This window comes from Saccostrea cucullata, unplaced genomic scaffold (assembly GCF_032062105.1).
Source record: "Saccostrea cucullata isolate Sc308-1 unplaced genomic scaffold, CSIRO_AGI_Scuc_v1 ctg5748, whole genome shotgun sequence".
Taxonomy (NCBI): domain Eukaryota; kingdom Metazoa; phylum Mollusca; class Bivalvia; order Ostreida; family Ostreidae; genus Saccostrea; species Saccostrea cuccullata.
In genome coordinates, this window is record NW_026929258.1 from 22,501 (window position 1) to 37,830 (window position 15,330).

At 33.9% G+C, this 15,330-nt stretch overlaps 1 protein-coding gene and 1 long non-coding RNA gene across 2 annotated transcripts; both read right to left on the reverse strand.

Annotated features, from left to right (window-relative positions):
* Positions 1–7,378: 7,378 nt before the first annotated feature.
* LOC134280240 (uncharacterized) lies at positions 7,379–8,294 on the reverse strand. Its single transcript, XM_062762650.1, has one exon. The coding sequence runs from the start codon at positions 8,282–8,284 to the stop codon at positions 7,379–7,381; it is 906 nt and encodes a 301-aa protein (XP_062618634.1). The 5' UTR covers positions 8,285–8,294.
* Positions 8,295–8,855: 561 nt separating this feature from the next.
* LOC134280239 (uncharacterized) lies at positions 8,856–11,194 on the reverse strand. The gene is made up of 3 exons (XR_009994870.1): positions 11,094–11,194; positions 9,578–9,699; positions 8,856–9,000 (listed from the first exon to the last, which is right to left on the reverse strand). It is a non-coding gene; the product is annotated as an uncharacterized LOC134280239 (long non-coding RNA).
* Positions 11,195–15,330: the final 4,136 nt, after the last annotated feature.

The window sequence follows — 15,330 nt, forward strand, 5'->3', positions numbered from 1 at the left end:
AGGATTTGATTCCCTTCTGACTTTAAATGACGAGAGGGATGGCTCCCATTTATAAAATTTATGTTTAAATTTATTCTGGATCTGGAACTGTTTGATAATGATGGATTAGGACTGACGTACCATTACAGGATTACAATAATCAGAGAACATAGTGCTCAACATAGTGAACATATGTGAAAAGCTTAAACATTTTATGTGCTTTTTATCCAGCTATTACTAGAAAGTAAAGAAATTGAAAGGAAGCAATGTAAATATACTGAGAAAATATGGAAAGAAGGATTACCAAATTAAAGAACAAAACTATTTCACTTTTTTTAACGAAACATGAGATTGGCGTCGAACTCTCAGACAAAATTCAATGACAGATCGATTTGTGCATATGAATTCTGGGCAGTCGCTATTTTTATGGAATGTCACCCGTAGTCAAAGAATGTTACCGTTGCTTCGCTGGTGATAACGGCTTCTTCGTTAATCGGATAATAGTGCTTTTAACAAATGTATATAGCATTTAATCAAAATCAATTAATTTACATGAAAGTATAATGTTATAGAATTGTTAAAATCCAAACAGGTTTAGAGACAATCAAATGAAATGTCCAAGAAGTAGAAACAGTAATCAACCGTAATAAAGGAGCTACAGATTAGGAGCTTGTAGGTTATTGTGTAGAATATTAAAGAATTGCAAGTATTACTTAATCTTATAAGAATGGAGAGTGCTGGAGAGTTCATTTTAAGTGAATGTGAATCCTATACTGCTTGTACCTATTTTAGAGTAGCTGCAAAAGTTCAAATTTGTATGGAAGTGTCGGACAAGAAGGGAATATGTCCATTCACGATTGCATATTTTTAAATCACAGATTAGCGATCGACCTTTGTTGCTTGTGTTGATATGTGTATTTCATTTTGCTTTCGAATTGTAAACTTAATATCCCTTGAGATCAAAGTATTACAAAATATTACTTGTTTGTTTGAATATACACGTATTTTATATTCTTATTAGTATACATATCTGTGATCCTACTTTGTTGCTTGTTATGAGTTTATGTTACTTATGTATTGTGTACTTTTTATCCAACATGCTCCAATTAATTGACAGAATGTTTTACGATGGTACAAATTTACACGCATATAATTACATGCCTGTTTGGCCCTCTACTTAGAATCCTGGGGCTTAAAATGCTGACATGCTCACTTTAACGACGGCGAATAAGGACAGGGTCACTTTGTTGATCCATCTGTATGTGAATCAACAATCAAATCAATATACTGAATATTTTTTCTACTTTTTTGGGGACTAACGGGGATAACAATGCCAGTATACTGTAGCTGTCCGTACATATCCATCAATTATTCTTAAATCACAGGTCATCATATATTAATTAATTATAAACTAGACAAATTTTGACATATTTAGTAATTGCATTTATTTATGTATGTCTATAAATGTATATGTAGGCATATTGAGCAGTGAGGGATGTTTTTCGTTCTAGCGCCTACTATAACAGGGGACATCGGTTTAAATACGGTCTCATCTAAAGGACTAATCTCATCTGTATGACCAGTCTGTAAAGGACTGCATTTCATTTCCGGAATTTTTGGTAATTATCAACTTTTCATTTCTGACATTTTTTAGTTTTCATTTCCGACATTTTTTTGTTTTCATTTCCGATATTTTTCAAATACATATGTAGTACCTATATTAACAGATTTGATAACTTTAATAATGAAAAATTTAAAGGATTAAATCATAAATGAGTCTTTGAAATCCAAATTTTTGTAAATATATCAGTGACTTGGACATAAACTTGTATGGGGCTGTCACTGACATTTAATTTAGTGGACATTGAATGTAGTGAAAAAGTTTTATGCTCATTGAACACTTTTACCTAGACTTATAATTAGTGCTACTTGCATGTATTTATGTATAGATGTTTTTTTTTTCATTTTTTTTAATTAATATTTTGGTATACATGTAAATACTTTTTAAATCCCGTTTTATGTTCTACATTCACCAGTTCAAACGAACATAAATTATTCATAAATAAAAACTCAAACACCAATATATAGGATGAGCTCGCATGCGCGAGTGCAACAGCTTTTTAATTTTACAATCATGATAACATAAATAAATCTTCGTCACATACAAGTAATCATCCCGTTCTACAAAAGAGAAACGATAATTTAATGAACACATTCATGAAAAGAAAAACCATTCAAAATAATATACTTGGGGAGGGGTGGGGGAGGGGGGAGTCTGTTGCACTTAAAGCAGCGAAACTTTGAATGACTTAAAAGCCCCTTAATACAACCCAATACGACAATATACATGCCTAGCATGATTTTAACCTACAGAACCGCGAAATCTTAAACCAATCGATCTTCGATACAGCCACGCCCCCTTGCAAATTCCGTTAACAAACCAACGTGTTTACCGTAACTTTTATAAATATATTTATGTTCTAAATTCCCCAGTTCAAACGAACATAAATTATTTATAAATAAAAACTCAAACACCAATATATAGGATGAGCTCGCATGCGCGAGTGCAACAGACTAGCTTCGACGATAAAGAAAAGATTAAAAGTTGTAATTCTAACAAAAAACACCCCTCCCCCTAAATACCGAGACTTTTTGTAACAAATAATTTCTGCTGTAAATTTTCTTTCACATAACCATCTTTAGCTGAATCTGATCGCCATCTGCCATGCTTTTTGAAAAGTCTGTCACAAATTCCAGAATTAGCGGTTGCAGTGGCACCGCCTGCACGAAGGCTATGCAAACCAAATTTGCTCTTATCTAACCCAATAAATTCAAGCCCAGACAAAAAAAATTCCTGGCTCGGGTATATGACAAACTTTTATGTCCTATTAAGGAACACATACCTGATTTTTTTACAAAAATTTATAGAACGAAAAATAAACTCATTTGAACCAGGTGAACTCTTGGCTTTCTCTAAATATCTTTTCGTGATAATAATAGGACATGTAACACGACCAGTACCTGATATGTACACGGTACTTCCTTTCATATAACGATCAGTCTTACTTTTTTGTATAAAAATTGTCATATGATCATCATAAAGGCTTATATAACATTTTTGAATAAGTTTTCCTATTATATCACAAATGTAATAAGTTTCGCTATAAACCCTGAAAAATGCCGAGTCACACCGGAAACAGTTATGTCCGGCCGGAAACAGTTATGTCAACCCTCGCCGGAAACAGTTATGTCATCCTTTCGATCACGTTCACGTGTTGTTACGTTAAGCATTTTAGCTCGGGTTCGAGATGTTATGACGTCGGTTGCTAAGCAAATGTAAACAATGGAGCGTTATTCTTAACGTCAAAAAAGCATTTCTGGATTATTTGTGAAAATTTCAACGATTTTAAATGATTTAATTTTTTTTTTAGTTTTAAAAATGTCATATAACATATACCACATAGCTTCTCGGGCGACTATACCAGAATATTTGCCCCTCGTTGACAGGAAAGCCCTGGAGTGTTATATCACCCTATGCCTTCGTGACATAACACTCCAGGGCTTTCCTGTCACCTCGGGGCAAATATTCTGGTATGTCACCCTCGAAGCCATGTGATATATGTATAATGTCACACATTCTAATATTAACTTATTCTGAAAACCTCAAAAAACCTGTGAAACTTAAAATACACATACATGCGATTCTAAGGTCTAATAAGTTACACGTTTCCTTCCCATGCAATACACATATGCTTTTAAGAATTTCAGGTGTAATAGGTTCTTTTTTGTTGTTAGATCAGTGACCAATTGATCTGTGACATCCTTCCCTGGTGAGAATTGCGAGATCCGAGGAACACGGATTAGGGTACCCAGATAGTTTATGTGCCCAGCTAATAGCATAAAACGCTTCATCGATTGTATTCACTGAATTACAAGTTTCACTAAGTTTGACCAAGTACAATGAAATATTATAATCTGAAGCAGGAAGTGGAGGATAACTAGAACACCACTTACAGAATCTGTTGAATGCAGCTGAATATTGTTTTTTAGCATTATCCGCCTTTGATTTTTCACACACAGAAGGGAGTTTGTCAGCTAGTTTCTTTAACTGTGGATTCACACATTTCCAGGAAGATTCCCATTTGCCCGATTTAAAGATATCTGCAAAAATGATGAATTAAAAAAGAAAAATAATACTAAAATACCAATTATTAGAATATCAGGACCTCGCCAAACAAGGCCTTGTCCTACAAAACCAGTAACATTAAACCTACGAGTATTCTCATAATGCTGTATATAAAGCATGATAACTTAATCAGCAGGACCTCGCCAAATTAAACATGGCCTTGTCCAACAAACTAAAAATAATAACCGCTTTTCTTTTTTTTTTTAATATGTTCATTACTGTGCATATAATGCGATACTTGTATCAACAAAATTTATATACAAATAACCATGACCTTGCCAGCTTCATCAAGACAAACTCTTGAAAGGGCCGTGTCTACATCAAAAAATCGATCTGTACAAAAATTTCAGTCACAATTATCACTTTTAGACCTTGCCATCTTCATCAAGACATTTCTTGAAAGGGCCATCTCTAACACGAATTAATACTCTTAGACCTTGGCAGCTTCTTTAAGACAATCTTGAAAAGGGGCCATGTCTAAACTGTTTCACAGCAAATCCTCACAGCCAGTACTCTAGAATTGAAATAACTTGAGCCATAAAGGCTTTTATTATTCATACCATGACAAAACACATTTTGATGTGGCTCAAATTCTAGAACATCAATCACAAAATTCTTGAATGTCATATTTTGACCAAACAACATAGTCCAAAAAGGAGATGATGGCCATTTTGGAACGATTAACGTACCACTAGCTCTACATAATTGTAAATGCTTAATTGCTCGAGAAACCAAATAGATGGGTGGAACTGGCCAATTATTTTCGAATTTCCAGTTTTTCGAAAAAACGTCTACAGCCTCTGTAGTAGGACACTAAAATAAAGAATTGAATCTCTGTAATTTGGTATTTTGGGCATTAGCAAATCTGTCCACCGTATGTGGACCCCACATACTATCAATTAATTAAAAAAACTCTGTGTTAGTTTGCCAATCATCAAAATCAATAACATAAGAAATGTAATCGGCTTTTGTATTCAGCTCTCTTGGAATCCAAACTAAATTCAAAGAAATACCAGATTCTGCACAAATAGAAAATGTACTAAATGCTAGATCATGTAAATGAATTTTTGTACTGCCTCTCTGGACAATTCTTACGCAGTTTTGGTTGTCTGTGTGCCACCGCACAGATTTGCCTTGGAGTGAACTGGAAAAAGAAAATAAAGCTAAATATATACATTTGTGGTATCTCTCCATTATATAAACATACAGAGAGAAAATATCTTCAATTCTGTATGAAGTTTGTCAGAGGTCAGAGGTCAATACGTGACCTAATCACGGCGCAATAATATCTACCGATACATAAATTATGAAATAACCTGCTCTACTTGCTTTTCATGTATAAAAATGAACAAAGTAACCAAGTAAAATGATAATTATTTTATTTACAATGTAAACAAGTATTTCACACAGTTTTTGTCTATCGAATAAACCTGTGTAATAGACAAACTAGGCTAGCGTTTGTTTACATTTTTCTTCACTTTTGTTAATTGCACAGTCTCTAACATTCATCCTTATTTTTTGGGTAGACCTTTGGTTAAATTTTCAACATAAACTCTTATTTTATCTTTAAATTCTACTCACGATAAATGTGTAAATCTGTTGAAAAATATCATTGCAACCATGCCATGAACATCTGTCAAACACCTCGGCGTTTTCGTAGTTCAGTGTAAAGCTGTCGCCAGTGTCTCCGTGTTTATCAGTGTTTTACGATAAGTATGCCTTTAGTTACTGAAATCGTAGAATGTTTTTGATCAAATTGCAAATTAACTGGCTCGGACTAGTGTCTCAATCCATCGGATCCACCAATCCCTTTCCGGCGACCGAAATTCCTCCAACTTTTTATCATCAAACTTCGGACGTGTTTTCTGTGTCTTTTCAGCATCGATTATCACTTTTCACGAATAAAAATATTCCCAGACAACAATCTGTTCACTATCACTGATCACAAGTAGCCTTTCACAAAATATTCCCTTCAAAATAGATTCCTTAGCCTAATGAATTCGAAGCGTAACCGCCATACAAGCCGATTTACACCTTACGTCATCTTTCAAAATCTACGACGGACGGTTAGTGCAATAATTTAAAATCGAAAATATTCAATTGTCTGTCTCAAATGTATATATAAGTAATAATTAACAAGTTTATAAACTTCAATGGGAATTGAAGTGGGTCGGTACGTGATCAAATCTTCTGAGAAGGCCTTCGGCCTTCACAGGATTTGATCACGTGACCGACCCACTTCAATTCCCATTGAAGTTTATAAACTTGTTATTTATTTCTTAATTGAATTGCTCTAAGCTCTCTCCAAGTTGAACTCATCAAAGATTCAGCTTCTGACCAAACATGATGGAAAACATTTTCGTTCATTTCAACAGTGTAAGCACCAGCAGCAACATTGCTAGCATCTGAAAACGCTATAGTAAAAGGCAAAGATTCTTGAATTAAACGCCTAAGATTTAGCTTAAACAAATTTTGTGACCAAAATTTCAGTTCTGTTCTGACGATGTCTGGAAATTCAAAATTTATAAATTTGTCCCAATGAGCTCTGCTCTCCACTGCTAAATAAATATGTCTTGTCATCAAACTACAAACATTTCCGTAAACAAGTGACATCGAAATAATCTGACCTGCAAACCTGGCTAGTTCTCTGGCTGTAATCAAAGGAAAAGTATTCATTATAAATTTCAAAGAATCTTAAGCGTCCGCTATTCTTCTTTCCGGTATACTTAAAGATGCTGTCTTGGAATCCCATATCAAGCCAAGCCACTCCATAGTCTGTTTGGGCTGAAATATTGACTTTTCAACATTGATTAATAGACGTGCTTGAACAAGAGAATTACGAACAAAATTCGAAGCTTTCAAACAATTTTCGTAATTGTTACCAAAACCGAACCCGTCATCAAGATAAAGAACAATGTCAATACCATGGTTCCTCCAGTGTTTCACCAATGGTCTAAGGCACTTCGTAAAAATATAAGGTGCTGTTCAAAGTCAAACCGAACGCTAAAACATTGAAGCAATAAAACTGGTCATTCCAACAAAACGAAAAATATGTCAGCTGTTTTCTACATAAATCAATATGATGGTATCCTGATTTTAAATCGAATTTAAAAAGAAAACATTCTTTTTGGAAAAAATTCAAAGCGACATTCCAATCTTCAAACTTTACTTTCTTTTTATCTACAAATTTATTCAATTCGCTCAAATCTAAAATTAGCCTCTTTTTCCCGAACCTTTGTTAACTGCAACACTAAGTGGGCTAACAACAAAAGGCTGGAAAGAAACTTTCTCAATGCAGCCGGATTCTAACAGATCTGAAATCGAACTATTTACAAATTCAACATTTTCAAGAGCTGACTTATTATTCTTGAACTTCATTGGAGATGGTGCCGTCTGAAAAGGAACTACATAACCGTTATTAATGGTATCAATAACAAAATCGCTAGCAACAATACTTTTCCAGTATTCAACATGTTTAGCTAAGTTTCCTTTAACACCTTTGCCATAAACAGGTAATTTTTCAAAATAATCTACTTGATAAGGCTTGAATCTTCGTTTCTCTCTGAGTACCAGGAGCGCCCTATTCTCTGCCTGTCGCATACGTTTTTCGTCGTCCGAATTAGAGGCGAGGTCGTCACTCTCGTATTCTCTTACAGTGGTCCAACCCGCTGGTGATTTATCTGCTATACGAATGAGCTTGTTTCTCTTGTTAATAACAGAAGAAATAATGGCAGAAGAAGCAGAATCTTTAACTGACAACTTTTTCTGTACTTTAGATAAATCGTTCAGAATTTCAGAATTAAATTCAAATTGAATTTTGTTTCCTTCGTGTTTAAAAGACACAGAAACGTCTTTCTTGAGTTTCTTAGCCAAATCGTCAAAATCGTTACCCACAGAAAGTTCATCCTTCAGAGTGTTCAGCTTTGAGTCGAAATAAGTCTTGAATAGATTAAACGTGTCGGCCAGGTCTGACGAGGGTTTCTCTGTCTGCGGAATAACGACAGGGGTGTCCAAATTCTGCGTAGAATCCTTATGGACAGAAGAAGGAATGTCATTCAGCAAGGAATCTTCATCTGAAAATTGCCGATACTCAGCCAAAAAATCGTTTTGCTTCGACATTAGTACTGGTAGCTGTTGCACTTAAAGCAGCGAAACTTCGAATGACTTAGAGGCCCCTTAATATAGGGAAAAGAGTACCAATTAATTTCCCATAGAACTCTATACAAACCTTTTGCCTTCCAAGTAATTTACTAATTCCCTTTCAAACAAATCACTGGTATTATTTAAAAGTTCTTATTAAAAACACGAAAAAAAATATACCGTTCCGCGGCGTTTATAGGTCAAATTTGCAGTTATTTAGAACTTACAGAGATCGGCAGTAAATGACACCCTGCCAAAAATATCAATCCCCACTCCTACAATCTCCCCTGGTATTTCTAGAATTTTTGTAATATTCCCACATTCCATCATTTATTTCAAACATTAATATTTTTACTTTAAAATGAAGATATTTACATACCTCAATTCAGCCAATCAGGTAAAGCCTACCCATTTATTACTCTGCTTCATCTTGTTCAACCAGGAAATGATGTCAAAATCTGGGTCTTTGGTGCACTTTTTCCTATACTTACATATTTACCTATCCCAGAATTAGTCAATTTCGTAATTTTCAAAGACCTTATACTTACCAATATACATGTATGAAATTTGAGGCCTGTCACTTCAGTGTCTTAGAATCTGTGGCCATCTTAATGAATGTCCCCTCCCTGCTGCAGGTGCTTTTCCAAAGAGTGAAAAACTTTCATTCCTGTGATGAAATCTGGATACAGTTGTCACTGTAATGAATAAAATATTTATAAAATAACATGATTTTGTTTTTTGATGTTAATAAAATGATATAAAGTCATAATTGTGTCAATTTTTTCATAGGGGTGGAATCTACCCAGAATAAAGAAAAAAGGTCCAAAATTTGATAAATCATACTTAATTAAGCAAAATTAAAAGGTTTTAAAAAGACTGATATAGAAATTTTCTTATGCTTATGAAAAGTAAATTGTTTGAGACTCTGATATACTAAATGATTCTTATCTAACCCATCCTGTTGCTTAAGTATATACAAAAAAGTTTCCCCACCCCCCAGTGAAAGACACTTAGAGAAATAGCAGGTGCCCCCTATTATATTTGTTTACAATTAATTCAGACAAGAGAAAATTAATACTTTTGATAACAAATCAAAGTGCAGTGTCTGATAGTCTTATACAGTACAACCATAATCTACATTATTGAATTTCATGCTTTAAAAAGAGTAATTCAGATTATTTTGTAAAAAATTAAGAAATGCAATAATTGACTTAAAACCCCAAAATGTACACCACAATAAGAGGCTGAAAAGTTGATAAATGAAAAATTTACCTGCAATGTACAGAAATCTGTCCGACAAAATATATCGGGTGGGTAGCGAGTCTCCATCTTCTTCTTATATAGAGAAAATGCCCCCCGCCGATCAGATACCAAGCTCTCCCGGGTCCAGGAAGCTGAAATATGAAAGTCCTCTATAGTCTTTAAATGAAAATAAAGCAATAAAGTTAGTCAAATTAAGCATAAATCATAAAGAAAACAGCAATATTTTTCAAGTTTTCTGAAAAATTACCAAATTACATATCTTCTACATGGCCGAATGATTAAAAGTTGGATTCGTCAAGGGTGGAATACATGTTTTACAATTTTACTTGTAATTACATGTAAAAATTAGAAAAGTCAAATGTGATACATGCAGTAATGCCATTCCAATAATTCAAGAAAACAAAATCAGAAGCCTAAGGTCACAATAATTAAGATTATATCATGTTGAAATTCTACATATTTGGTTAGCTAGTCTAAGGGAAGTAACTCTAAGTACAAAAACTGGAAAGCAGTAGAAAATGAGTTGCAGAGAGTCACCCTGATGGAACTACAAAGAGCAAAAAGAGGGAAAACACATACCTTTGTGTAGCTACAATATAGAAACAACCAAACTACAAACTGATCCCCCCGCAGTCAAAGGGAGGCAATCCAGAGGATCACATACACTACCGACATGATACGTCAAGACAGAAAATGACCTCCTTTCACATTAACACCACGAAACGCACTTTTAAGGGCCGAATAAATTATTCGAAAAGATACCAAACGTGCAGATCTATAAGAAACTAAACAAAAACTAACACCAGGCCACCCTCCTACACTTCCAAAAGTACACATATATAGCAAATCATATAAATACACAATTACATGTAAATGTAAAATACATACATAAATTTATGAATACATACAAACATTTATTATAAGATCAATCTGATACATTTTCTTAACTTACCTTTCTCCTATGGCCAAGTCAACTACACATTGTTTTCTCTGTAAACCCCCCCCCCCCCAATCTCTACAAAAGACCCAAAATCACCTCTAACCCTAATTCCACAGATAAATAATTCAAATTTTTGCTAATTTTTCTCTCAAAATGTCTTCAATATTCAAATAAATTGCTAAAAATAACTTTTCATGACTTTCACTTCACTTTACTTATTAAAAAATGGGGTCTCTATAGGGAAAAGAGTACCAATTAATTTCCCATAGAACTCTATACAAACCTTTTGCCTTCCAAGTAATTTACTAATTCCCGTTCAAACAAATCACTGGTATTATTTGAAAGTTCGTTCTAAGCACTTATTAAAAACACGAAAAAAAATATACCGTTCCGCGGCGTTTATAGGTCAAATTTGCAGTTATTTAGAACTTACAGAGATCGGCAGTAAATGACACCCTGCCAAAAATATCAATCCCCACTCCTACAATCTCCCCTGGTATTTCTAGAATTTTTGTAATATTCCCACATTCCATCATTTATTTCAAACATTAATATTTTTACTTTAAAATGAAGATATTTACATACCTCAATTCAGCCAATCAGGTAAAGCCTACCCATTTATTACTCTGCTTCATCTTGTTCAACCAGGAAATGATGTCAAAATCTGGGTCTTTGGTGCTCTTTTTCCAATACAACCCAATACGACAATATACATGCCTAGCATGATTTTAACCTACAGAACCGCGAAATCTTAAACTAATCGATCTTCGATACAGCCACGCCCCCAACTTCCGTAAACAAACCAACGTGTTTATCGTAACTTTTATAAATATATTTCTTTTACTTAGAAAACATTGAATTGCCGCACAGGTAAATTCCGGAAATGAAAAGAAAATTATGTCGGAAATGAAAACATAAAATGTCGGAAATGAAATAAAAAAAATGTAGGAAATGTTATGCGTATTTCCGGAAATGAAATGCAGCGCTTTAAAGGGGCATAGACACAGTTTAGCTAAAAAAAAATATTTAACTAGGGTCTTTCTAATGATCATAAAAAATTTGAACTTAAGTTGTTGAGATACAAGACAGATTTAGAGCTCCAATCCTTTGTAATGTAAACAGAGTTCGTGTCATGTTTTGTTTACATAAATTTATATATTAATATTTGATCGGTTAAAGCAAATAAGTTCAATAAAGAAGTTAATTCTAATTACTATTATAAAGTTTCTAGTGATTTGCTGAATTTCATTTTATTATAAATATATTTTCTACATGTAAACAAAAACAAGGCACGAACCTTGTTTACATTCTGAAGAACTTTAATTCTGTATCTCGTTTGTTTATGTTAATCAATAAATGATGTTCAATTTTTTGCTGATCATTAGATGATTATTTAGGATTTGTAAGCATTGAAATTGGTTTTAAAAATTCATTTGAAACTGTGTCCACGTCCCTTTGAGTCCCACAGTGGGATTCGAACCCATGAGATAAGGATTAACTCCTGACTTCCCGAATCAAGAGGAGATGCTTTAACCGGACAGGCGGCTTTATCAAAAGAATTTGAATAGATGTAATATGAATCGATTTGTTCATATTTCATGTAATGATGAAAAAATTGGGCTTCCATTTGTAGGTATTTTAAGTAGAAAACAGTTTTTAAGGTAGGTTTCTTCTAACACAAAACTATTTCTTGTATTTAAAAATTTATGAACGAATGGGTGGACTTAACTGGCCAGAAAAATTGCCGTAGATTTAAGTTTCATAAAATATTTATTTTTTTTCCCATCATATAAGCCCCGAAATCTCAACCGTGTATTCATGGTACAGATGGGAATATGAAACGCTCTTTTCTGGGTAAACTTAATACTAGTAAATATCGAAGGCATGGTGCCTGGAGATTTCTTGAATATGATCAATAGATAATCAGGGTCACGCGTTTTTCATCGTCCGAATACATAGTCAGCGCATGTTTGTCGGCTGTTAAGAAAACTGTAGTTGTATATTGGACAAAATAATGTTATATTAAAAGAAGTGCCGACAAATGTGCTCTCATACTTAATTTAACAAAAAACATGTTGAAAACAAACTTCTCGTTTCCATTGTTGTTATGACTGCGATTTACCTGTTAACTACATGTATTACAAAATATTACGTGATGTCCACCTGCGAGTGTACTCGTGACATTGTATTCTTCTACCTGACCTCGTTGTAAATCATATCTTTGAGCGTGTTTGGTTGCCGCTGCAAATTACATTTTGTTTTAATTTTGTGTCACCAAACTTTTTAAATAATTTCATTTTGACATCGCTGTAAAATGCTTAACACGTATTCGAATTTTTGGAGAGAGAGAGAGGGGAGGATAGAGAGAGAGGTATCAACAATGACGCGGATCGGTAGCCCTGCCTTCTATAAATATTGATTATGTGACCTAAAACCCACTCAGGGTACATCCCAAAGTCCGGAAGACGACACTTATGTACCGTTGCTTCAATTTTGATACATGGCAACAGGGCATTGATTTTGTATAAATGTTTCACCCACAATAACCAAGTATATGTAGCTCTTTCCATTGCTTGTAATATATTTTGGATTCACTTCATTTACAGCTTGGAGAAGGAGTCGCAAAAAGATCCAAAATAGGGTGTTAAGTCCACCCATTCTTCTAAGTTGATGTAAAGAAAAAAATAAACTGTGTCAGTTGTTTTGGTAACAGGAAAATCGTTATATGTTTGTTTTCTTGGGGTTTCTTTTTTTTGAGGGGGAGGGGGGAGGATGGGGCATTTTTAAGGTCTTCCGTTTCCAACGGAAGACCTTCTACTGATTCTGTTGGTAAAGATTATTATTAGGTCTTTCCACCTTTCTGTGGAAAGACCTATTGAAATTGTTCTGTTTATTATTAGGTCTTTCCACCTTTCTGTGGAAAGACCTCTTGAAATGCTTCTGTTTATTATTAGGTCTTTCCACCTTTCTGTGGAAAGACCTCTTGAAATGCTTATGTTTATTATTATTATTATTATTTTTCTTCCCGGACTTTTGAAACCGCAAGACTTATCGAAAAACTTTATAGTTCATGAAACTGGATATCAAAAGTTATTCTGAAAAACGACAGCCCTTGTTTGAACTTGGACCCCTTTCGAAGTTATTGCCCCTTTCGCTAGAAATGCTTGTTATCGCTACTCCTTCCAAACCGTAAACCGTACAAATATGAAACCTTCACTAAAGTCTTCGACTAATTGAGAGGACTCTGGAATCTATTCATTGCGAAAGTATTCGGTGACCTCTTCAATGAGTTATTGCCCCTGAAACTTTTTGAATTTTAGAAATAATTAAAAATTTTCAAAACGAGAAGTGATAGAGACATGGGACCAACTGCATAAGATTCATTGACCTTTGAGCTTAAAATTCATGTAAAGGTCAAAGGTCAAGGTCATTCCAAAACTGAGAAATTTAGTTCTTTTTATATCTTTTTTGTCTCTTAACATATACAAACTGTCTTAGCATCAATAATATGTACTCTTGAAACTATTTTAAAGATTCAATTCGTATTCCGCAAGATTGACGCTATTAAAAGTAATTGCCCTTTTTGCGGAAAACCTTGTTATCGCTACTACTTCGAAACCGTAAACCCTACAAATATGAAACCTTCACTAAAGTCTTCGACTAATTGAGAGGACTCTGGAATCTATTCATTGCGAAAGTCTTCGGTGACCCCTTCAATGAGTTATTGCCCCTGAAACTTTTTGAATTTTAGAAATAATTAAAAATTTTCAAAACGAGAAGTGATAGAGACATGAGACCAACTGCATAAGATTCATTGAGCTTTGAGCTTAAAATTCATGTAAAGGTCAAAGGTCAAGGTCATTCCAAAATTGAGAAATTAAGCTCTTTTTATATCTTTTTTGTCTCTTAACATATACAAACTGTCTTAGCATCAATAATATGAGCTCTTAAAACTATTTGAAAGATTCAATTTGTATTCCGTAAGATTGACCCTATTAAAAGTTATCGCCCTTTGTGCAGAAAACATTGTTATCACTACTACTTCGAAACCGTTAACCCTACAAATATGAAACATTCACTAAAGTCTTCGACGAATTGAGAGGATTCTGGAAACTATTCATTGCGAAAGTCTTCGGTGACTTCTTCATTGAGTTATTGCCCCTGAAAGTCTTTGAATTTTACAAATAATTAAAAATTTTCAAAATGAGAAAGTGTAGAGACATGAGACCAACTGCATAAGATTCATTGAGCTTTGAGCTTAAAATTCATGTAAAGGTCAAAGGTCAAGGTCATTTCAAAATTGAGAAATTAAGCTCTTTTTATATCTTTTTTGTCTCTTAACTTATAAAAACTGTCTTAGCATCATTAATATGTACTCTTAAAACTATTTTAAAGATTCAATTCGTATTCCGTAAGATTGACGCTATTAAAAGTTATCGCCCTTTGTGCGGAAAAGCTTGTTATCGCTACTACTTCGAAACCGTAAACCGTAAAAATATGAAACCTTCACTAAAGTCTTCGACTCATTGAGAGGATTTTGGAATCTATTCATTGTGAAAGTCTTCGATGAAATTCTTCAATGAGTTATTGCCCCTGAAAGTCTTTGAATTTTACAAATAATTAAAAATTTTCAAAACGAGATGGTGTAGAGACATGAGACCAACTGCATAAGATTCATTGAGCTTTGAGCTTAAAATTCATGTAAAGGTCAAAGGTCAAGGTCATTCTAAAACTGAGAAATTTAGCTCTTTTTATATCTCTTTTGTCTTTCAACATATGCTTATTGTCTATGCATCATTAATATGTACTCTTTTAACTGTGT

What these genes read in the sequence shown, in the direction of transcription:
- LOC134280240 (XM_062762650.1), bottom strand. Translation starts at nt 8,284, where the DNA reads ATGTCGAAGCAAAACGATTTTTTGGCTGAGTATCGGCAATTTTCAGAT.